This window comes from Bubalus kerabau, chromosome 5 (genome assembly GCF_029407905.1).
Source record: "Bubalus kerabau isolate K-KA32 ecotype Philippines breed swamp buffalo chromosome 5, PCC_UOA_SB_1v2, whole genome shotgun sequence".
Lineage (NCBI taxonomy): Eukaryota > Metazoa > Chordata > Mammalia > Artiodactyla > Bovidae > Bubalus > Bubalus kerabau.
In genome coordinates, this window is record NC_073628.1 from 88,252,862 (window position 1) to 88,276,319 (window position 23,458).

Genomic DNA, 23,458 nt, shown 5'->3' on the forward strand with positions numbered 1-23,458 from the left:
ATCTGAACAGGAGCAGTGGGCACAGCCATGGCGTGGTTTTCCCTGGCCCAGTGTAGGCTGTTGGTGATACAGTTTAATTGTCTGAAATTCTGGGCAACACCATTGAGTTGTTGGACTAGCCTAGAAGTACTTCCCACCAGAGAGCGTTTTGGGGGCCTCCTCATTGGTATATAACCTTGATTGTAATCAGACCACATCATTCTCCTGCTTCGAACCCTCCAGGGGCCTCCCGGCTGCTGTGACCCAGCCGCTGACCCGGCTGCGCAGCCGTCAGATCTGCTCCTGTCCTCCTCTCTGACCGCATCCTGTCTGTCTTCTCTGCAGTCCCTGGGTTCCAGCCCCGCTGTGAACACACACTGTGCCTCAGGACTGTGTGTTTGCCGTCCTCTGCCTGGAATTCTCTTTTCCCAGACGTACGCATGAATAATTCTTACTTGTCCTTCAGATCTCTAAGTGTCGCTGTATCAGAGCACGCACTTTAGCCTCCTTACCTTAAAAACAGTGCCACCCCTCAGACCCCATCACCCCACCCCCTAATTCTGTACATTGACACCTTTACTTGCTGGAATCCTTCTGGTTGATTTGTAGTTTGTTTTATTGTCTGTTTCTCCAGCTTGAACATGGTAGCTCTGAGAAGAAGGATTTGGTTTGTCTTATTCGCTGCTAGCCCCAGCTCTGAGTTAGGTACCTGGCTCAGCATAGGTATTCAATGAATATGTGTTAAGTGAGTAAAGAAACAGTCTCTAATGAGGCCTGGGCCAGGAAGAGGCCCGGGTCGCTCCAAACAGTGCTGCTGCTCATCCCAGCCCAGCATTTGTGTTTGGCTGACGTCCTTATGCGATTTCACACGGAGCTTGGTGAGGTTAAATAGAGCTTTTGGTATTCGTGCACTCTAACTCTTCAGTTCAGTTCAGTTCAGTTGCTCAGTCGTGTCTTAGGACAAGCTAAATGTGCTATTTTGAGAGTCATAGAGATAGGTAGGCCATGTAAATGCAAAACCATGAGTGCAAATTTTATTCCAGAATGTTAAAAGGAAAATATCAGTGTGGAAGAGAAAGGTGGATTGAAAAAGCCCTGGATTGGGCCCTGCTTTGTCTCCCGGCACCCCACACTAGCTCTGGAATATGGCAGGTCACTCACTGTGTGTGCCTGAGAAGCCGTCTCTTTAGGAAAGGCACCCAGAGTTCTATAGGTTTAAATACCCCTTTTTATTTTATTGAAGCATCAGGTTAACCACAACCATAGTGTCCTTTGATATGTGACCCACTGCGTGGAGAGTGATGATAGGTAAAAACGTAGCAAAAAAGAGCGGGCGTGAGTGGAGGGGCATGGGGAAGGGACTGCTGAACTGTGATGCTGGCAGTGGGCGGGACCTCCCCTGGCGCTGAGCCCTGGGTAGCCCCAGAACATGCCTCCAGCAGCATCTGGACTGACAGGAGCGTACCCCAGTCTAGGGGCAGGATGGCCCTGTGGACCTGCTGTCTTAGTTTCTGATTCAGGTTTCTAGAGAGAGAAGTCAGATGAGAGAGCTCAGTGGGGTGGGCTGTGGCCAAGGGTGGGCACCAGCCAGGCTGTCCTCTGCGGCTCAGCCCAGCGTGGCTCCCAGGGCAGGCCGTGGGGCTGGATCCCTGCCTCAGGGCATGGCCTCAGTGCTTGGGGTCTGCAGCAGCTGGCTTCTTCTGGGCACAAGGGCAGTGTTTTCACTTGGGTGATCCGTGGGTATATCCTAAATTCCCTTAAGAGGCGGATCAAAGGAAAATCTGTGAAGCTGTGAACTGTGATTACATTTAACATAATCTTTTCTTTTTGCAGCTTTGAATAGTGTTGCTGGTGAGAGACCAGTGCAGCTCTGAAGCTGCTAAAAGCACAGAGGTTTTGTTCACAAAAGGCCGCAGTAGGACCATTAAGTTAGCGATTGTCTCCCCACTTGCCACCTTGCTTTTGTAGAACAGAATGGAGTTATTTTTTAGAACAAATCAGCAGTTAGAGAGGCAAATGTTCCTTTTTCACAAACAGCTGCAGTAATATGCCAGATTGTCCTCACTGGTGTTAATTAATTGAGCAGATTTTGGAATGTGTCTTCTTGCTTTACATCCATTAATGGTCCTCTGCCTTCCTCTTAGAGAAGAAGGGGATTTCTTTGAGCTTTTGCTGCCATATAATTACTTTGGTTAACATTCTCAGGAAATCAGGCAACTAATGCTGCCTGGATCCAGGGATTCGGTTGTATAATATAGGGTTGATCACCCTATTTCTTTTCCCAGGGACGTGCTATTTGGGTTTTTTGCACAGTTCACGTCCATTATCATCACTGTTCCCTCTGAACCTGCTTTCTGAGTGGGAATGCATTTATATGCATTGACTGAGTGTGAAGGCCTGGCTGGGGCAGCCGGCTGCCCTGTCAGCTGGCACTTCCCTGGAGTGCTCCTTCTTCCTCAGCCCCACACTGGCATGCACAGTACCAAGGGCTCAGGGGAACCCCTCATTCCTGTCCCAGCACCTCCCCGACTCACGGTTCCTCTTGGGGCCATGATCAGAGACTTGCCCCTCACTAATGCCACGTTCAAAAGAATAGGAGGGAAATGGAAAACGTGATGTAACTGACTTTAAAGAAAATCTAGATGTGGGGCCCTCGCAAGGTTATCGATGAGATTTATACTTATGTTCAGAAATGGGATTAACTTGTTCCTAAAGTGTCAGAATGAAAAGTTTCTCTTAACTTTGCTACCTCATAGCAATAATAATCCTCGAAAAGGAAATCCAACCCCTCCTTCTGTCACGAGCCTGACTGCCCTGGTCTCCAGGCCTTCTCACCTTGGTGCAAGTCCTGGGTGCAGCCCAGGGTGCTGGGCAAGTCCTTCTGTGTCCGAGGCCAGACAACGTCAGACTTCCCACACATGCTGTCTGTTCACTGTGCCAAAACACACCCAGTGAAACAAAGCTGCTAGTGGGGAGAACTGTTCTTTGCAATGTGATTGGCAGAGTCTGAATGTTAAGATTTCAGCTGTCTTTCTGCTAGAGCAGGGGGTCCCCAACCTCCGGGCTACAGACCAGGACCTCCTGTCGGATCAGTGGCATCATGAGATTAGAAATAAGGTGCATAGTAAATGCGTTTGAATCGTCTCGAAACCATTCCCCACTGCCTGGTCCATGGAAAAATTATCTTCCACAAAACTGGCCCCTGGTGCCAAAAAGGTTGGGGACTGCTGCTCTAGAGAGTTTTTATAGTTTGTGACTCAAAACAGATATGCCATCCTCTGTGTCTTCTGTCTTTAGTATATCTGAAAATACTGTGGAAGGTATTTGACCTAAAAGATGCCTGTGGTTTGCTTGGTACCTAACCAGTTATTTTATAAGGAGGCAGAGATTTCCCTAAATCACAGTGCTATCTGGAAATGCTGAGTGTAAAAGGTCTGTTTGCAAGAGGAGGGTTTACAAGGAGTAGGGAACCACAACTGCTTCTTGATGGATTGTTTCCTACCTAATAAAATGATATTTTCTGGGATATTCAAGGCTACAAATTTTGGTTAGCAACTTGAATCATTTCTGATGATGTGAAAGTCATTCAGTTGTGTCCGACTCTTTGCGACCCCGAGGTTAGAATACTAGAGTGGGTAGCTGTTCCCTTCTCCAGGGGATTGTCCCAACCCAGGGATCGAACCCAGGTCCAGAATCTTCTGTTAAAAATAGAGTGCTGGGTTTTCCCTGGTGGCTCAGAAGTGAAGAATCTGCCTGCCAGTGGAGGAGATGGGTTCAATCCCTGGTCCGGGAAGATCCCCATGGCTCGGAGCAACTAAGCCCGTGCGCCACGACTACTGAGCCTGGGGGCTGCCACTGCTGAGCCCACAACCCCTGGAGCCCGTGCTCTGCAACAAGAGAAGCCGCTGCCCCATAACTGAAGAGTAGCCCCCACTCGCCACAACTGGAGAGAAGCTTGCTCAGCAACTAAGACCCAGTACAGCCAAAAATAAGTAAATACATTTTTTAAAGAATTTTTTAGTTAAAAAAAAAAAGGATACTGAAAAGAACAGTGAGGAAAGGCAAGGGCAGCAGTGTGTGTTATTCCTCAGAGGAATGCAGAGCAACAGCCTTCTTGTGTGACAGGGTCAGTGCCCCCGATGCAGCAGGGTCTGGCCTGTTCCTTCTCCCGTTCTGTGGAGAGGCCGGAAAAGTAAAAGAATTGGTAACACGTATTTCCTATATATATTTGAGGAAAGGGAATTATTTTGCTCGAAGAAAAGAAGGTTGGGTATTTGAAAGACTCTCACTTATTTCATATAGGATAGCATATGACCAAAGGCACTTTGAGTGGAGCAGAGGGAGTTAATGGGGCACCTCCCCTTACAGAGAGTGAGTCCCCAGGACAGGAGGGACTTTGTTCAGAGCCCAGAGCAGATCACAGGGAATGTTGTGGGCTGAGTGACTGAATTCATGACCCAAAGAAGGAAGAGCATTCTGACACTGCAAGATTTTAATCATCAGAATAGTTATGGGAAAAGGTTGGGTGAGCCTTTGTAATCTTTCACATGCAAGAAAAAAGAGAGGAGCAACAGGAGGAACGGCTTAAATGAAAACAGTCTCTTTCCATGCCTTTCAAATCTCCCAGTTTGTTTCCTGATGAACTAGTACCTCAGATGCTGACATCTTTTCCTTTCTTTCCTTGACTTACTTTCTTTATTCTAGTTTAAGGTTTTATCATAGGAAAATTAGGATCGGTGAGTTAGAGCAGGTATTATATGTAAAGAATGTAAAATCTTAACCATGTAATCAAGGGCTCAGATGAAATGGAATCACAAATAAACTTAATTTTGCAATCACACTGAAAGTGCCATGAAGAAGAAATAACAAGCATTTCAAGACAGATTGATATTGAAAATAATTAGCATATAACTTTGAGTGCCGTAGGATTCTTTGACTTTATAATTTTGAAATTAAAGGTAACTGAAGATCATTTGTTCCTTTCTATTAAAAATTTTTTTTTCATTTATTTATTTTAATTGGAGGCTAATTACACTATTGTGGCAGTTTTTGCCATACACCGACATGAATCTTTTCAATAGTTTTTCACAGTTTTGAGTCTTGAAATGTTAGTGTCATGAAGGAAATGATATGATAGTATTATTTCTTCATAGATAATGTTTGAAAATGAGATGGTTTTTGAGGTAAGTGTATTCATTGTATATTCTATTGAGAGACACAAGTTTCTGGGAGCATTAGCCTCTGTTCATCTTTATTATGTTAGGAATTAGAGCTATATAGACCAGAGATTATGTTGCAAAAAATTAACATAAAATTAAATAGCTGTTTCCTGCCCACAGATGATGAGGACGGTATGGACTGCATGGACAATGAGAGGCGGCCGCACTTCCCTCAGTTTTCCTACTCTGCAAGTGGACGAGAATAAGTCTCTTTACTTCTGCTACTTCACTGTCATCTTAGGTTTATTACTGAAAATGATTCCTGGACATCACAGCAGTCCTAACTCTTACAAATGCAGGAGCACCTTCAGACATCCCAGACCAGTCCAAGGTCTTCACCCCTCGCCACCTTTCACCCACATGAGAACACACATATACGCAGACACACTCGACATTTTTGTTTTTGCATGAAATTGTATCTCAGTCTAAGGTCTCATGCTGTTGCTGCTACTGTCTTACTATTATAGCAACTTTAAGAGGTAATTTTACAATCTTTGAAAGTCATGAGCCCACCATGGTTCATTTGTGCACCAACTGTCATCTTTTGATCTTTTAATTTTTGTTTTTCCCTAACAGTGAAGGCTAAATGATTCTAGGTACATTTTTTAACTTTCTAGACGATAAATCAAAAACTAATTAGACTAAGAAGATTTAGTTTTTAATTCAGAACAAGCAACTGTGGAAGCGTGGTGATGTGCATATGCAGAATCTTAGTAAAGCATATCAGCTGAGTGTATAAAATAGGTATGTACCAGTAAGATCCGGCTGGAATTCATTAGGAAGCATTTGAGAGAAGGACTGAACAACTGTTAAGATAGACAGATACATTTATAAATTGAAATGCCTGTTCAGTACTGCAGAGGAAGCCTAGTGTTCCACGTGGATGTCCAGATTTCACAGGCTCTTATTGGCAAAGGAACGTTGTTCTGCCAAGGAAGGAAGCGTGTGCACAGCAGAGTAGATGACTTAAGGGTCTCCGACATGATTTGCACCAGAGAGCATTTTATTTCCCCTGTGCTTGGAAACCTCTTCCCCTTCCTGATATTATCACCTCTGATGGCTGAAGAATGTAGACAGGTGTAACGATCCTGTTTTTCACCAAAATCTGTACACCGAGGTGAACAGGCGTTCACCTCATTTGTTTCGATTTGTTTTACTTTCAGTTCTACGTGAAATAGCTTTTTCTCAGATGTTAAAACTTCGAATGTCCTTTTATGATTTTGTTTATATTGCAGTAGTATTTATTTTTTAGTGATGAGAACTGTATGTCATGTTAGCAAATGCAGCTCCAACTTACGTAAAATAGACTTACTGCAGTTTCTTTCGACCCATGTGCAAGGAATGTACACGCCGGTGAGACTCATGCACTTTTTCTCCTGTGTAAAAAAATTTTTGATGAGGCTCTGAAATTGTACATATAGATTAGAATTTGGCTTTGGGAGAAGAGATGCTGTCATTCAACCCCTTGGTGCTAAAAATGAGAAATCTTCAACCATCTATGCCAAGGGGTGGAAACAAATGGATGTTATATTTGCTATTTTGAGAATTGAAAGGTTATGATGGCCTGGCAACGTAATATAATGAAGAAAATTGAGACCTGGATGATAAGAAATGGACTTTATTTTGCAAAATGAACACATCTCAAGTATTTACAAAGTGGGCAGTAAAGGATAAGGACCTGGTGTGTTTATTCTGATCATGGTACATTTATCACTGAATTAAGCCATCAGGGAGAAAAACAAAACAAAAAAGAACACCTCTGACTTTTCTTTTTCTGTATATACTCATGTCCTCAAATTCCAACATTTCTCACTGAAAGGGGACATGTATGCAAACCTCATCTTTCTCTTTCATTAATGATGATCTTCAGATTAAACCCTTTGGTGCTAGGAGCTGACATTTTCCAAAGCAGCCTATGAAGTCCAGGGGGCAGGGGGCCCTTGTTGTGGCAAGCTGGAGGCCTCCTGACTCCATGGAGCCATCGTGGAGATGTATTTTAGTTAAACTATCTGACAGCTCCCAAATGGAAGACTACAGCGTGCTGTAGTGTTATGATTGCATTGTATGAAAGAGCAAGTGACTTTCTAAGTGGGATGAATCATATTCATATGCAGATGTCTTAGCCTCTTGATGCTGGAAGTGTGGGTTTATAGACAGGAAACCACTGCTGGCGGTGGGCGGACCACTGGGACTGACGGGGGGTTAAAGGGCATTTTACTAAGGCAGCTAAGACATATTCAGACATAGATTTTATCCTAATTTTTCATATCTCTATCTGAGTGAAGTTCATCCTTAGTACTGAGTAGGAAGTTACAGTCAATGATAGTTCATTCTTACTTACACATATAGCTCAACTTTTTTTTTTTTTTCCACTTGGAATTATGTTGAATGTTTCACTTTGACAAGGAAGTTGACTAGAAGGTATGTCCTGTAAGTTGTCTTGCATCCATTATGTAAAAAAGAAACAGGCGAGAGGAAGAGAGGAAAGCTGAGACTGGCTGGCATTCAGAGCATTCATTTCTTCAGAGGGAAAGTATAATACCATACACTAAGCACACAGATGGTTTTGGTTTTTGGTTGTTTGTTTTTTTTTCCCCCAAATCTTAAGGTGATTTCCAGGACCTTGGCCAAGGACACTGCCTACGGATTAAGGACAGCATTGACTGTGCCCCAGGCTGGCCACTCTGTACAGCCGGCTCCCCGTCCCCAGCTGGTGCCTGGGGCTTAGTCTCGTATCCCCTCTGAGATTCCGTTAAGTGTCACACAAGGTGTTTTCTTGGCTTCGATTTTGAGAATCCCTTACTTTCATTCCCTGATCTCAGTCAGCTGACATGGAAATACAAGAGACAAACAGAAACTGCGTATAGGAGATTCTAAAACTTCCCTGGTGCCTGCCCACAGCTGAAGTTTTGGATTCTGGCAGATGGAAAGGCCTGAACCTGGAGTCACTCTGTTGGAATAGCGGGAGTTCAGGCTTTGCAGACTCATTCCTGTACCGACTTTCATGAAGTCTGCCTCTTGGCCATAATGCAGCCATCTTGGAGGAAAATTGGCCGTTTCTGCGTGGATTTCTGGCAGGGCTGCTCAGAGCTTTGCTTTCCACACTAACTCCATAGCATTATTCCAGTGTTTCCCATTTCCCATACCCGATCTCCAGCTTCTCAAAGCTGACTGTTCTTGCAGGGGCCACTTGCTTCTCTTAGAGTCCACAGTAAGGGCCTTCCTTACTAACTGCAGGGTCTTTCTATTACACGTCAGTGTACACACTTTGCTGCTACTGTTTGTACTGTCTGCAGTAGAATTCCCTTATCCTGCTCCTGGTAGTGCATCACAGGCAAGCATGAAATGTAAAGTATTTATTTAAATAAAAAGAAAAACCTCTAAATTGGTAATTGAATTACCTCCCTGTAGCTTTATAGTTTGTGACATTTCTTGACCTTGCTAGCTCTTTCATTAGATCCGCACAAGATCTAGTCATCTGGTTAAGGATTTTAAGCAGACGCAACTACGAACCCAAGAAACTGTATTTACTCTTACTGTTGGTCATACTAAAACTGTTTCTTTCCTTAAGTATATGACCCACAAGGATGTGAAATAACTACAAGAAACTGTTTTTGTACACTGTACATCCTTAGTATTTTTACACGTATATGATAGGGACGCACATTATTTTCCTTCGTACAGACAGCTTAAATAAAGCACTATGTCAATCTGCTACTTCTCTGTTTATTGTCGTTGGATGTGGTTCTGTAATCTCAGAAAATTGAATATCCTTCTTTTCTGAAAAGATGTAATAGGTCCACCTGGTATTACCGCATTCTAGGAAACAGGAAAGTATGTAAATTTCTTGTAGCTCGAAAAACACACAGGATTATTTTACTACTTCAATAAAATGGCAATAGTGCAACTACAAAAGGGCTGCTTCCAAAGGGGGGGTGCTGACTTCTCAGCAGTGGGTCTAGGAGAGATCTGTGAAGCTGGAGGTTGATCTTTGTGGAGATTTGTTAAGTCCCTAATAGTCCTCACATCAGGTGGTTTGACCCCAGGATTCTTAAGGAGTGTAGCTCATCAGCAGTGTCTTCCTAATAATGTGTTGCTCTGCATACTTCCTTTCTTAAGAGTATATTTTTAAAACTTCATGGCAGATTAACCAACATAGAAATGGATAATAGATGGGTAGGATGGTTGGACTACAGTCTGATTTACCTAGGGTCATTTTGGATGGGGCCTTTTTCTGATTTTACCTCATAAACCTACTATTGATGAAACTTGGCTTTGCTCCTGTGACTAAGCCAGATAGAGGAACGGCTTTGGGACCAAAGTTGGTCAGGCATGTATGTGCGTGTCACACAGCCAAACTGGAGGGCATCCTAACACGTGCTCTTCTCTCAGAACCACTGGGGCTGACAGATCCAGGAGGCTTCCATAAAGTGACCTCTGTAATTCTTTAAAGGTGCTATATTTTTAGAATATTGTATAATTTATTTACTGTCCCTGAAACAGAATTAGGGACAATTAATATATCTTACGTGACAACCTTTATGTCTAGCACAGTTGATGAAATCAAGAAAACTTCTGAATCTGAATAGAAGTTCTGTTCTTTCAGGCTTGAACCTTGTCCATGCTCAAGAGACTCGGATGGTCTTTGCGGGTGTATCATCCCACCGCCTCCGGAGCCTAGTCCACAGCCATCTGAGAGGCCATGATGGTGATGTGCTGACGATGACGATAGATCTGTGCCAGGGAGAACGGCCCGAGGTTAGGGACATGTCCCGACTGCAGCCTTGTCATCCTCAAGGACAACATAACACTTTCAGTGCCCATTTTTTATTACTTTGAAGCATTCGAGGGCTTAATTGTGTATAGTAGAAATACTATTTTAAACTAAAATAATGATCTGTGTACAGATGTTTGATAGAACTTAAGAAAATTTTGTAATTTCACTGAGTATGTTTTTAGGCTCCTCTCAGTTACTCATATTGAAGGAAAAACATGACACCACCAAGCCAAAGATGCTTTTTGTCTGTTTTTGTTGTTAACGGAGTGGAGAGGATAATGCTCAGTGCTTCCTGGTGTCTTCTGATTGTGCACAAATGAGCACGATGATAAGTAGTGGAGTCTTATGAGATGTTGATTAAAAGGAAATAAAGTTGAAGGATAATATGTATAGATCACCAAGAGGGAAAGAAACATGAATGGTAGGAAAAAGGTTTGGTCCTTAATACCCCTTAGCCTAGTTAAAAATATGTGCCTTTTTTTGGTGTGTTTTTTCCATCACTACAAGATATAAAGGAAACATTTCAATTCGAGTCTTCAAAAAATTCATTTATTGAAATTCGTATGTGTAACAGGGCATACAAATGAGCAGATCTAAAAACATAATAACTTCAAGCCTTTTCTGAAAACATACACCAGGAGGTCTCCTCATCTAGTGTCAGACTTCAGCTCCAGCCCGTCCATCCTGCAGGGACCGCTTGGCAACGAATGTGGCGATGACGATGCAGCCCACCGCAGTCTGAGGTGGGGTCCACTGGGAAGGTCGCGGTGCATTGTGGCATATTACGTACAAATCAGATGAATGTAAATATCTCTTTGTATATCATTTATTTCACTCTGTTTCATCCAGGTCAGCAATCAGATTGTGGCATGCTGGGTAACTGGAAAAAAATGATAATAAAAAGTAAGTTTAAATAGATCACGTTCTTCAATGTGATTTGTCTTCTTGCTGGTTTAGTAACCTCTTTCCAAGTTTTTGGAGAAAATTCTTTTGCAAAAAAATACAGTTGTATGTAACCAATCACATGAAAAGTCTATAGGTGTGTAAGGTGAACTCTTATTTTAATGTTTTAAATTTGAAAACAAGCTATATTCCAGACATTTGTGTGTCTGAAGACAGAAAATAGCCAAAGATCCATCTCTTCCCCTGTGAACAGGAGAAAGGAGACATGGATTTGTGCCAGGAATTGTTTACTGAAAACTACTCAGAATTAGAGTAAAACTAAACCAAAAAAAGAAAACCAGGATGTAGACTCAGTGTCCCTAAGAAATTCCTGGTGAAATGATACAAGCTAACACCTCCAAATGTTTAAATGCAGTGTGTTTTATCACATATGAAGGCATTTTCGTATGGAAACCAACTCCCACATGCTGGAAGAAGGAACTTGGTAGATGTGGTCTCTTGGTTTTAAACAGGAATACATGTTTCAAAACTAGCTCATGAGAGTTGGGTTGAGGGAGTTGCAGGTTAGTAAGTACTGAATACTGCTGCCTGTCCTGGCTGACGTGGCTGTTCAGGTTAGTTTAAACCATGTCAGAAACCGCTGGAGATAGTTAACGTTGCACAGGACATGTCTCAGGAAACTGCTATGCGTTGTGTGGGAAGATGACTTGCCCTCTAGGAGCGTGAAGTCACCAGGATGATGGGGACTAGATAGAGGGCTAAAATGATAACTACCGAATCCCAGTTTTCACTTCAAGAGACAAATGGGAAGGTAATGCAGGGATCTGGGCCCATCTGGTCTCTGTGTGGCAGGGTGAGAGTCGTCTCCAAGAGAAGTAAGTGGGCTCTACACTCCCCAACAAAGATCGCCTGCGCTGGACAGGGCTCCTGTCCACCCAGCTTGAGCCACTGTTACTTGTGGAGGATTTCCAAGATAGGACTAAGATCAGTTTGCACAAGAAAAGACGAAAATTAGTCGGTTGCCTTTTTTTAAAAAATAAGAACATGTTCACTTGTCAAGTAGATTTCCCAGTGTGAGACACTCGTGATTTTTTTAACGAGCAAGTCTGTGAGTTTCAACAAGGTGATTTGAGCGTCAGGTGTGCACCCCCAACCACACAGAGCGGGAGGCCCCAGGCGTGGTGAGGAAGTATGTGGGGTCTGTATGTGGCTCTCTGAGGGCTGGGGAGGTGGATGGGCCCTCTTCTGTGGTGCCCACGGGGCTCCTGGATTGCCACAGGGAGGCCAGGGAGCCCCAGAGCCCTGCCACTGCAGAAAGAGTGCCCGTTTGCATCAAACACGTGATCTCCATGAGCCGACTGGCCTTCTGGTCCTGACGGAAATGATCAGTGAATGACGGGCTTGAATGGCCCGCCTGTCCCCTAGCTAGGCAGATGGCCTGTCCACCATGTGCTCTGGAGAGGGAGGCTGGCTTTGTAACTTTAGAGATTCAAGGACATCTTTGACTACAAGGATAAGTATAAACCACAACAGACAAATTTCAAAAAAAAATTTTAAACTTGAGGTCGAAAACACCTATAATTTGAACAACACAGGACAGTAAAGACCTTAAGTAGAAGGGAACCATGTTGCAGAATTTTTTTAAACCCACGTTCCAGGAAACAGGTATTTCTCACATGAGTCTCTTCAGTTCCCACCAGGAACTGACTCGTCTCCCAGCCCATTCCTCCTAGTGCTCCTGCAGGGGTCAACCTGAGATTCCTGGGAGCAATCAAAGGTATTCTCTTTGGTTTTGCAAAGCCCTGTATTCCTCCCCACTTTCATATCACAGAACTTCCTGTTCACTGCCTGATGCATCACGAGCACTCAGCAAATGTGACCGAATGAATAACTTGCCCTATAATGTCATTGTCTTCCTGCTAACCAGCTCTTGGTGTCACCCTCAGATGGCTGGATCTTTACTTTAGTAAAGAATGTTTCTTGGTTCTTCCCCCTAACCATGAGCATGTCCAGAGAGAGAGAGAAGCTTTAGTTACTGCCAACATCTGGCCCCTCCCTGCTTGGCTCAGGTGGTAGAGAATCTGCCTGCAATGCAGGAGACCTGGGTTCGATCCCTGAGTTGGGAAGATCCCCTGGAGAAGGAAATGGCAACCCACTCCAGTATTCTTGCCTGGAGAATTCCTGTGGACAGAAGAGCCCTACAGTCCTTGGGGTCACAAAGAGTTGGATACGACTGAGCAACTAACACTACTAACATCTACTCATCTGCCATCACTTAGGACATCAGCTGTGCCTAGTTCCAGAAAGGGGGCTCATCGTCCGCACCACAGTGGTCATGGTCTGGCTGTATGTTCCAGTGGGACGCAGCCAGTGTGAACTGTGGCTGGGGCCCTCGGCCACCCTCTTCCCATCACTGTGCCTTCCAGACTTCTCACCAGGGCCCCTCGCCGCGGCCCGTGGCGCTCTGGCCACACCTGCAGTCGTTGGTGGCTACCCCCTAGAGGGCGGAGGGCTGACAGCCCCCTGGCAGCTGCTGCTCTGAAGGGTTGTCCACGGACGACATAAATGCTCCCCAACTGCAAGCCCATATCACTGACTCGTTTTCTTGTTAAACACTAACGGAGCCTTCTCTCCACAGACCCTGACTTGTGCGTCTAATTTTTTACTGAAGTTTAACTTAATTCAGAGTTTAAAAAATGAGTCTCTCTGGGTGATCTGAACAGCTCCCCAAGCAACCACACCTGGGGTCCAGCCCAGCCTTCTCTGTTTTCCTCCCAAGCCTGTGGCCCAGGGACGCTGCGGCACCAGCAAGGCCTCACGGGGAGGCTCAGAGCCTGGCCTGCTCCATGTTTCCATCTGTCTCTTCTCCACGCGTCTCCACGTGGCCTCTTAGCAGCAGTGGAATATCTCCCCTTCTGGCTCCCTCCTTTGCTCATGTGTACATCTTCTGTCTCTGACCAGGATTTAAAAAAAAAAAAAAAAAGAACCTGTTCCTCAGGCCTCTGGGCAGAAAAGCATCTATTTTTAACTCAAGAGGACAGAATCCCTCCCCCAGCCTCCATGTGGGGTATTTCAGAGCTTGGCCTCAGTTGACGGAGCTCCAGGGAAGCCTCCGGTACCTGCCTCGTGCTGCCCCCGCTTTGGGAGCCAGGCCACAGCTCTGTAGCTGCTCAGCTGGGGCCGAGCTCCAGGCCACTGCCTGGGAGAGAAGACCCCCATCTCCCCCTTCCATGCAGCCCAAGGCCCGGGGAATGAACACCAGTCTCTCTGGAAGTTCGTTCTGCCCATTCATTTCCCGGCTCTATTCACTCCACCTCTCTGGGCCTGATTTTTCAACCTGTGCAGAAAGATGTTAAATGATTTCTCTGGCTGTTTCAAGCCTACAGTGACCTCAGTGCCACCCTGGTGGATGCTGTCTTCTGGGCTCTGGTAATGCAGAGAGCTCCCTTTTAAAAGGAAACTGGTTCTATTACTGATTTTTTTTTTTTTTTAAACCAGAAATTGACTGATGGACTGATGTGGAAGCTAAAAACGTAACTGAAGTGGTCCAGAACTGAGATTTGAACCCAGGCAGTTTGACCTCAAACTCCAGGCTCTTTTTAATGCTATTCCAACCAACTTAGTGAAAGAGCCACCAAGTTTGGTGTTTGTGGGATTAAGCAGCAGTCAGATACGTCAAGCAACCTGAACTACATAAGGCACGTGACCTATGGATGGTCATTAACTTGTCCTCCCCAGTCCTGTGGAACTCTGTAGAAATGCAACTCAGACGTGAAAACTGACCTGTTAGAAGGCAGTTCTCCGCCAACACAGGGCTCACGGTTGCAGACTCCAGGTCAAGAGGGGCCTGCCTCTGCCCTGCACAAGTCACCGAAGCTCTGGCTGAACCGCCTTCCCCTCCGGCTGGCGCAGCTGCCAAATGGGCAGGAGTTCACAGCAAGGTCGCCGCAGACCCTCATTTTATTCTTCCCCCATGGCTGCCCGGCTGGGCCCCAGACAATGAAAGCTCTGTGGCAGTCAGAGTTCAAGCTCCATTTTCCCTGAACTCTGGGGCCTGGGTTTGCTGCCTCTGGGCTCCAACATAGGAAAAGAACTAGAGAAGCCAGAAGATGGCACCGGTAGAGGCAGGACAGACTTTCTTGCAGAAAGAAGGTGAAGACAGTGATTCCTTAGCTTCCTGGAAAACAGCACCTCGATGTGGACTTGGGACTTGAGACATGGGGGCAAGGCAGGGGACCCCATGCACAGACAGGAGTGGTCAGGTGGGAGGACCCACTAGCCAGTGGCTGGCATCTGCTCGCCATCTCTTCCCCAGAGCACACTCCAACACATGCGACGGATCCTGCCACCGTCCGCGGGATCCCGACTTTGTCATCTTCCAGCTTTCTTGAATCCCATGAGTCACGAGAAACTTCCCCTGCACATGGGCAGGGGTCTGTGTTTTGTACGAACCGTGTTTCCATGGTAAATAGATTTTTAAGAATTTCCCAAAGGACAGACAGTGTCACCAACAGCAGAGAGTGGAGCCTCTGGCTGCCTCATGTTTGAAAGCGTTAAAAATAAAGACAACATTGACATTTGGGGTTGTAATGTGACGGAATTACAGTCTTTTAAAGGCAAGAACCACTTATCTACACTACATGTAATATTCAGTGTTTTGTTCACTTGTCTAATTGGATTAAAATATTTAGCTCCCTTTAAAATCTTGATTGTGAATTTATATTGCAAAATGTAATGTCTGACTCGGGAAGCAATAAGTGGAGCAAATGTATCTGAAGCAATGTTAAATTCAATGTATTTTTCTTCCATAAGTCTTATTCTGAAATTATTCACTCTTGGACAAAGTGAACTGTTAGCAGAAGAGCAAGTTTGGCTTCAATAAAGCTGTATGCACTTTTCAATATTAATTACACACAGGGCCTTCAGTTGAAAAAAAGAAAAAGTTAAACTATGCTATTTGAGTTGCTTGAGGAAGCTTCCCTGAGGGTCACAAGACCCCTATGTTAGAAATGTGGCACCAGGGGGTCTTACGTCATTCTTTTACAACACTCAGGCAGCAGGGAGTTAATGACATTTTAGCTGCATATGTTCAAGTTTATTTAAAAAAATATGCAAGTCACTTCGGTTGACAGTGTCTTGTACACAGTTTTGAAAGAATCAGGGCAAACTTTAACAGAGTCAGTTTTTATTTGAAAAATATTTTCTGGGAATGTATCAGTGTTTATTTTTGAGACTGACAATTCGGGTGAAAATCAGGATAAAAACAAAAAAACAACAATTTGGTTGAAATCAAATTGTTTGTTTTCATCTATTTAGAATTCTTTCCAAAAAAATCTTGGTTCAGGAGGAGGCTTTTTAATTTATTTTATTCAGTGTATTTGCTGTTCTATCAAGCACCATCTGTCCTGCAGGTAGCTAGCGTCATGAAAGTGCCGACTTAACTGGGTGAAGCCCCCCCGGGCTCAAGGAAGGCCCACCACAGACTCTGTGGACACCTCCAAGTCTCTGCTGGGTGACCCTACAGCTTGGTTTGCAGGCACTCAAGGGAGCTGAGCCGCGCACCCTGGAGCTCACATTTCTGAAGGCTCCCCCCTCCCTTTCCTTCAGGTCACAAATGGGCCTTTCCTCCCTTTGTCATCATCTGTTGCCTTTGTTTCTTGTGCTTGTTTTCAGCTCTCTTTATGAATCCTTTGGTGTAGCGAGATAATGTCCGTGATTTTGAATATAATCACATATGTCTGCTGGATCCATACACAAGTTTAAATCAAATTAGAAAGTGAATTCACTGCCAAAAATGCTCAAAAGTCATAGGGCCAACTGATTAATCACCCATCAGTCAGCTTCAGATGCTGTTTTCTAAACTGGGACTACAAAGACATCTCTCCCAGACTGAACACTGAGGATGGAGTCAAGCAGTCTGTTGGGACAGAGCTATCTTGGCTGAAACCATATCCACCACTGGAGAAACATACAAATAAAATAATCTTGGTATAAATGACATCCTCTAAGTGGACAGATAATTTCCATTCTCTCCCATCTCTCAGATGCCATTCTCCCCAAGAAAAGACTCTAATTTCCTTACCAGCTGGAGCCACCCTTCCTGGCCAGATGTTAGAGCCCCAGGCCCTGGGTCACAGACCTCTGACCCGGCTCCCAGCTGTCAGCCCTTACCAAAACTCTCTGGGACCCAAGTTCCACATACTAGACACCCCCGCAACCCCCACCAACCACAGGCCCTACCACAGAGCCGGTCCTCTACTGGTGCTTGAAAAGCACAGAGGAGAATCGTGTTTGTAGTGTAAAGCTGGGTTAGTGTTTTCATGTCTCATTTCTCCCTTAGAACTAACATACCATTTCATGTTGTTTTAAAAGCTATTTTTCCAGCAGGTTTTTCTCCAAGAGAGAAGCAGGAGATTCATAGAGCCATTGTTTCCCATCAGTCCTAAACTGAGAACAAGTCAGAAAAGCAGCCTTGAACTCGGCGATCAGCAGACTGAACCACGTCCACTGGGTAAGCCACAGGGCTGGCCTAGCTCTCGCTGGACTGGCCACCGCAGGCCCACAGTGGTTCAGGGGATACAGGAACTCTCACGGCCAAAAAACGTCACAGCGGCAGTTAGGACTGTGACCATCAGCCAGGCATGTTGTTGTGCATGTTTCAGAAGTTCAGCAGAAACAATTCAGAATAATAAAGCCTTCTGAACAGGCTAGATGTTTCCTGTCGGAGGCCACAGGCCAACCCGAACTTGTCATCTGCTTCGGCACAGGACTGAGGCATAGGAGCAAATTGGAGGGATGTGACTCAGCTTTAGAGCAGCTGCCCAGGCCAGAAAATATCCATTCTCTTGTGAGAATTCAATGGATAGAGATTTTTAGAGGCTGACGTGCAAAATTAAGTTATCCAGGCTGGGAAAATGGAAGCCTTTAGCTAAACCACCCTGAAACCAGAGATAAACCAGAGGACTCTCTCTGGGAGAAAGGTGGGTGTGGCCTTGGTGTGTCTGGTCACTCCAGAACCCTCAGGAGGCAGCAGGCACCCTCTGAATACCTGCTGTGGACAAACAGCATCCTCGAGGCCTCATCAGAAGCTAAACGCAACAGTTCAAGTTCATTCTGGGGCAAAAATAGGTCTAAATACCACACTCGGGTACAAAGGGTAGGCCTTTGATTTAGAGAGTAGAAACCTGCCTGGGCTCCTGCCTCGTCTTTCAACACTAGGACTTGCTACCGAAAGCCAGCATTTTCTTGACCAAATTTCCTTTGTCATGTCCACATTAAAATAACTCCAAATGTAATATCTGAATCTGAAAGATCCCTTTACAGACGAGCCAGATGGGCCAGTATCAGATAGCATAGGATGTCAAATCATTTCTGTTGCTTCAGGCAAAGAGGGAAAAAAAAGCTTTGCTGATTTTTATGAAGAATTTTGAAGAAGTTAATCTTTTTTTCTTTTTTTAAAATGCATTTTACAAAAATTTCACAATACATTTGGCAATTATTGGGTTTTTTAAAGCCCTGGATGAGGTTTCTAAGCATCGATGATCCGTGTTAAGTTCTAAGTGGACTGGAAGGTAGGCAGATGGGGAGTTAAAAGGCAAACCCCAGAGGATAACGCTCTGGCCCAGAGTAGAGGGGAGGCTGCCACGTGCTTGGAGCTTGTGTGCAAGACTCTCCACAACCCACATTCTGAAGTCCTTCTCGGCTCTCAGAGGCCAGTAGCTCCACTCATGCCCTGAGTTCCTCCAGCTGCCTGGAGGCCCGATGGCCCCAACCTTTGGCTGGCACCACCCAGGGCCCCCTCCCACCTTTGAGGGCCACCCAGCACTCCCCCAACCCCACCTTGAGGACCTGCCCAGAAAGCTGAGTTCTGGTCATGGTGGGGCCACACAAGTGCAGGATGAGGTACCTGGGCACGTCGGAGGAGCTGGGTGACAGGACTGCACATCGTTCCATGGCCGCTGCCCCACAGGATCTCTGCCCGACCTGTGCTTCTCCCGGGACCTTCTCCAGTTTGAGAAAGAAAGAGGAAAAGAAAAACCCTGACATTTCTTCGCCTGCAATACGCCAGAGAGCCTGCCACGCACCTCACAGCTGTCCTCGTTTGCTTTCCAGTGTCCCTTTGAGAGGCTGGTATGCTACCCACTATGCAGATGTGGACATTGAGGCTTAGAAGAGACCTCAACTTGTTCAGGCCCTAGTGACATGGATGCACTCTGGACTCATTCTCTGTTCTTTCTGCCTCCCAACACTTTCAGAGGCTCTCAATCCCTAGTGTCTTCCAGAACTATCCAAACAGCTTGTTAAGATGCAGATTCCTGGGCCCTGCTCCCAGAGATGCTGTCTGGTGTGTGTGGGGAGAGGCCCTGGGACCATGTTCCTGGATGACCCTGTGACTGTAGGGCGTGTGGAACAGCCTCTTGGGAGCAGACAGTGCAGGTGTGTCTCCAGCCCAGGGCCTGAGCTCAGCGACTGGTTCCTGGAGGTGCTCACTGTGGAACCCCTGAGGACTTTGCAGAGGGCTCTGGTGGGCTGAGTGGGAAAAAGCACTCAGAGGACAGAGGCTCCTCAATACCCTGCCCAGAAGGGTATGGTAAGGGTAACGTAATACCCAGAAAGTGTATTTGGGCTCATGGTCATTTTGGAAATGGAATGAGACGACTTCTTGTCATTTTCACTTCCAGATGCATTTTTCCCATTAATCATTCCAAGCACTTGCTGCATGGTGTCCCCCAGGCACTCGTGGAGCACCTGGCGCACTCCTGATTAGAGGCTGAGGCCTCGGCCAGCCTGGGGACCACCTCCTCATCCTAACTGACTACTCAATGGGGTAAAAAGCCCAGCCTCTTAGACAGGAAGAGAAGCAATATGTGAAAAGACGGTTTCATTCCATCCTCCAACTCCACTGTCCCTGCCGCTGGCCACAGACCTAACCTGAACGGGGAAAGTCTGGATCACGGAGTCAGACTTCAGCTCCGTTTTCAGTATCCCTACTTGCTAGCTGTATGCTCTTGTTTGAGTCTCAGTTTCCCTATCTTTAAGATAGAGACAATAATCAATCTTGCAAGTGTGTTCAAGGATAGAGGGAGTTAATGTATGTTATCTATGTAACATTCCCACACCCTCTGCAAGCACTCCAGACATTAGCTCAATTACCAATCAGCTGTTTTAAAACAAGACTCCTACATTCTGTTCACAAGGACTCCCCTAATTGGGAGCATGCCTTTCCTCCACCAATTCAAACTACACACACCCTCCAGGGGCAGTTCAAAGCCAACCTCCTCCAGAAAGTCTCCTGACCACTGCAGCCCGGCCCACTCTCCCACCTCCTGCACCCCTCAGCGGGGGTGCCCTCACGGTGCTGCCCTGTGTGGCTCGGTGCTTCACTGTGGGTCTGCTCTCCTGTGCAAACTTTAGCTCCCGAAAAAGGACAGGTCCAGGGCCCACACATCCCTTCACTGTGCCCAGAACAGTCTTCAGGGTCTCCCTCCCAGCTTATTCGCTAACCCATGTGACCCCTGGGAATTTCAGTCTAGTAAGACACAGCTCTGTCCCAGGAGGGACGAATGGAGAGCGTAGCATGGAAGCATATACACTACCATATGTAAAAGAGATAGCCAGTGGAAATTAGCTGGGTGACTTGGGGAACTCAAACCAAGGTTCTGTAACAACTAGAGGTGTGGGAAAGGGTGAGAGGTGGGAGGAAGGTTCAAGAGGGAAGGGACATACGTGTAGTTAGTTAGTGTTAGTCAGTCAATCATGTCTAGCTCTTTTGCGACCCCCAGGAGCCTGCCAGGCTCCTCTGTTCATGGAGTTCTCCAGGCAAGAATACTGGAGTGGATAGCCATTCTCTTCTCCAGGGGAGCTTCCCAACCCAGGAATTGAACCCAGGTCTCTTGCATTGCAGACAGATTTTTTTTTTTTTTTTTTTTAACCATCTGAGCCACCAGGGAACCCCAGTATACATATGTATGCTGCTGCTAAGTCGCTTCAGTCGTGTCCGACTCTGTGTGACCCCATAGACGGCAGCCCACCAGGCTCACCTGTCCCTGGGATTCTCCAGGCAAGAATACTGGAGTGGGTTGCCATTTACCTATGGTAAATGGCAACCATATGCCGATTTATGGCAGAAACCAAAGCAATATTGTAAAACAATTATCCTCCCATTAAAAATAAATAAAATTTTTAAAAAGGATAAGGAAAAGACCATGTGCATCGCAGTGTGTTCTCCGGTGGGTGAGGTGCCACGCACGGTACCTGGGATCTCAGATGTCCCACCTCTTCCGATAGGCTCTGTCTCTCCAGCAGAAGCTGGTTCTGCTTGTTGAGGAGCTGCACCAGCTGCTGGGCCGTGGCGTGGCTGTGCTTGTCCAGCTGCTTCAGCCTGGAGAAAAAGCCACCACAGAGTTAGAGACCGGTTCTGAGAACCGGGGGACTAAGACGCCCACTCGCTCCCTGTATTCCCCTGCTCTGGGTGTGGGAGGGAAGCTCCTGACAGCGAGCTAGAAGCTGGAGGCCGGAGGCGTCTGGACGCACTCCTTCAGGGCAATGGAATTTTATCAAATGTGAAAGGGAATTGAGAGTCTTTTCGGTGAGTTGTTATTTAGGGAGCACACAGATAAAACTGAAGAAAAACTCAAACCTTAAACTCACAGAGCTCAAAGATGAGGGGGCCTGAGTGCCTCCACTGTTCAGCGGGAAACGTCTCTGGCAGGCTGGAGCAGACGGCCGGCCGCGGCTGGGGACGTGGGTGAGGGAAGGCGGAAACACTGAACTAAGGGTTTTCCATTATTAATCACTCAGTCAATCACGAGCTCCGGCATCGCTGACCAGATGTCTTTAAAGATCCTATATTTGTCATTCTGCTGATGGACTCTCCCCTCCAGACTTGCTAATTCACTCAAACTATTATCCACATTTGTCCAAAGACGGCTTCCTACAACCAGTAGCACGCTCACCCGTGGAAGTGTAGGCTTGGATTAAATTTAGACTTGAACAACTACCGAGAACTGGTCTGTGAAGAAGTTGGGTAGATCATATGCCCTTCCTCATGGTCCTCGTGGACCAAAAGCACCAGCAGTGAATTAAGTTCTATTTTCACAAGAAAACTCCAGGCTACATATCCCACAGTGAGTCAAGAAATTTGAAGACTGTTCAGGAGACACTGGGCTCAACCCACCCTCAGTTCAAGCTCTCTGACGGCTGCGTTTGGTGGGGAGGGGCTTTGAGCACAACTGAATGTCTGCGAGGACAGACATTTAGGACTCGGGGAGCAATGGGTAGACTTGTTTGCTAAAAGTGATCCAGCATCTGGAGACAGGTGAACCTAAAACTGCACCCTGGGAAACCTAACAGGGGTCTAGTACTTGACTCACACTGGCCTCAGAGTCCTCTGCCTCCTGCAACCCTCCCCACGGCTCAGGTGGCACCTACTGCCTGACCCACCCCCTTCTCGGCTCCGGGTGGTTGTTCAAGCTGCCCCACCAGGCACACTTACTGCAACCCAGTCCACACCCCTGCACCCTCCTAAGAACACTCCGTGCTCCGGGTTTTCAGTCACACCTGGCTTTCTACCACCCCTCCTCCGAATTCCACATTGCAAGGATGAGAGGTCTGAACTGAAGATACTGGGGCAGGCATCTAGCAGGCACTGCACATGCTCTCCTGGTAGGAGCCAGCCCTGGCCGTGCCCACAAGCCTATGCCCCACCCCCTGCCCACGGCTGCTTGTGGAGAGAGCAAGGACCAAGGACAAGGCTTAGATCCTCCTTCCTGTGTTTGGAGCTGTCAAGGAATGATGCTAAAGCTGAAACTCCAGTACTTTGGCCACCTCATGCGAAGACCTGATTAATTGGAAAAGACTCTGATGCTGGGAGGGATTGGGAGCAGGAGGAAAATGGGACAACAGAGGATGAGATGGCTGGATGGCATCACCGACTCGATGGACATGGGTTTGGGTGAACTCCGGGAGTTAGTAATGGACAGGGAGGCCTGGCATGCTGCAATTCATGGGGTCTCAAAGAGTTGGACACAACTGAGCTGAACTGAACTGAGCACCAGGTTCCCCTGATGGCTCAGATGGTAAAGAATCTGCCTGCAATGGAGGAGACCCAGGTTTGATCACTGGGTCATGAAGATCCTTTGGAGAAGGGAATGACAACCCATTCCAGTATTCTTGCCTGGAGACTCCCATGGACAGAGGAGCCTGGCAGGCTGCAGTCTATGGGGTCACAAAGAGCCAGATACAACTGAGCAAGTAACACACAAAATACTTAAAAGGGGCTTTCCAGGTGGTGTTAGTGGTAAAGAACCCACCTGCCAATGCAGGAGATGTAAGAGATGTGTGTTTGATCCCTGGGTCAGGAAGATCCCCTGGAGCAAGGCATGGCAACCCACTCTGGTGAGTATTCTTGCCTGGAGAATCCTATGGACAGAGAGAGGAGCCTGGCGGGCTACAGACCATAGGATCCCAAAGAGTTAGACATGACTGAAGCGAGTTAGCACGCACGCACACAGGACCAGGTTCGGGCTTCCCTGGTGGGTCAGACAGAAAAGAATCCACCTGCAGTGGAGGCGACCTGAGT

The 23,458-nt window shown here is 46.4% G+C and overlaps 2 protein-coding genes across 26 annotated transcripts in view; one reads left to right on the forward strand and one right to left on the reverse strand.

Moving 5' to 3' along the window:
- The window catches only part of AKT3 (AKT serine/threonine kinase 3), a 284,036-nt gene extending 274,076 nt beyond the window's left edge, over nt 1–9,960 (forward strand). Inside the window, exons 14-15 of one of the 2 annotated variants that reach the window (XM_055582155.1) lie at nt 5,319–5,386; nt 9,805–9,960. In XM_055582155.1, the coding sequence (XP_055438130.1) occupies nt 5,319–5,386; nt 9,805–9,810 (74 nt within the window). In that variant the 3' untranslated portion in view covers nt 9,811–9,960. Of the gene's footprint in view, nt 1–5,318; nt 8,914–9,804 lie in introns of those variants that run through there. The other variant, XM_055582154.1, reaches the window with a different exon arrangement.
- A 760-nt stretch (nt 9,961–10,720) lies between these two features.
- Nucleotides 10,721–23,458, reverse strand: part of SDCCAG8 (SHH signaling and ciliogenesis regulator SDCCAG8) — a 243,024-nt gene continuing 230,286 nt past the window's right edge. Inside the window, exons 17-20 of one of the 24 annotated variants that reach the window (XM_055582129.1) lie at nt 21,529–21,613; nt 21,154–21,259; nt 18,785–18,879; nt 10,721–10,855 (exon numbers count right to left, since the gene is read on the reverse strand). In XM_055582129.1, coding sequence (XP_055438104.1) covers nt 10,826–10,855; nt 18,785–18,879; nt 21,154–21,259; nt 21,529–21,613 — 316 coding nt within the window. In that variant the 3' untranslated portion in view covers nt 10,721–10,825. Of the gene's footprint in view, nt 10,856–16,254; nt 16,837–18,717; nt 18,883–21,132; nt 21,260–21,528; nt 21,614–23,458 lie in introns of those variants that run through there. The other 23 variants (XM_055582126.1, XM_055582121.1, XM_055582120.1 and 20 more) reach the window with 23 other exon arrangements.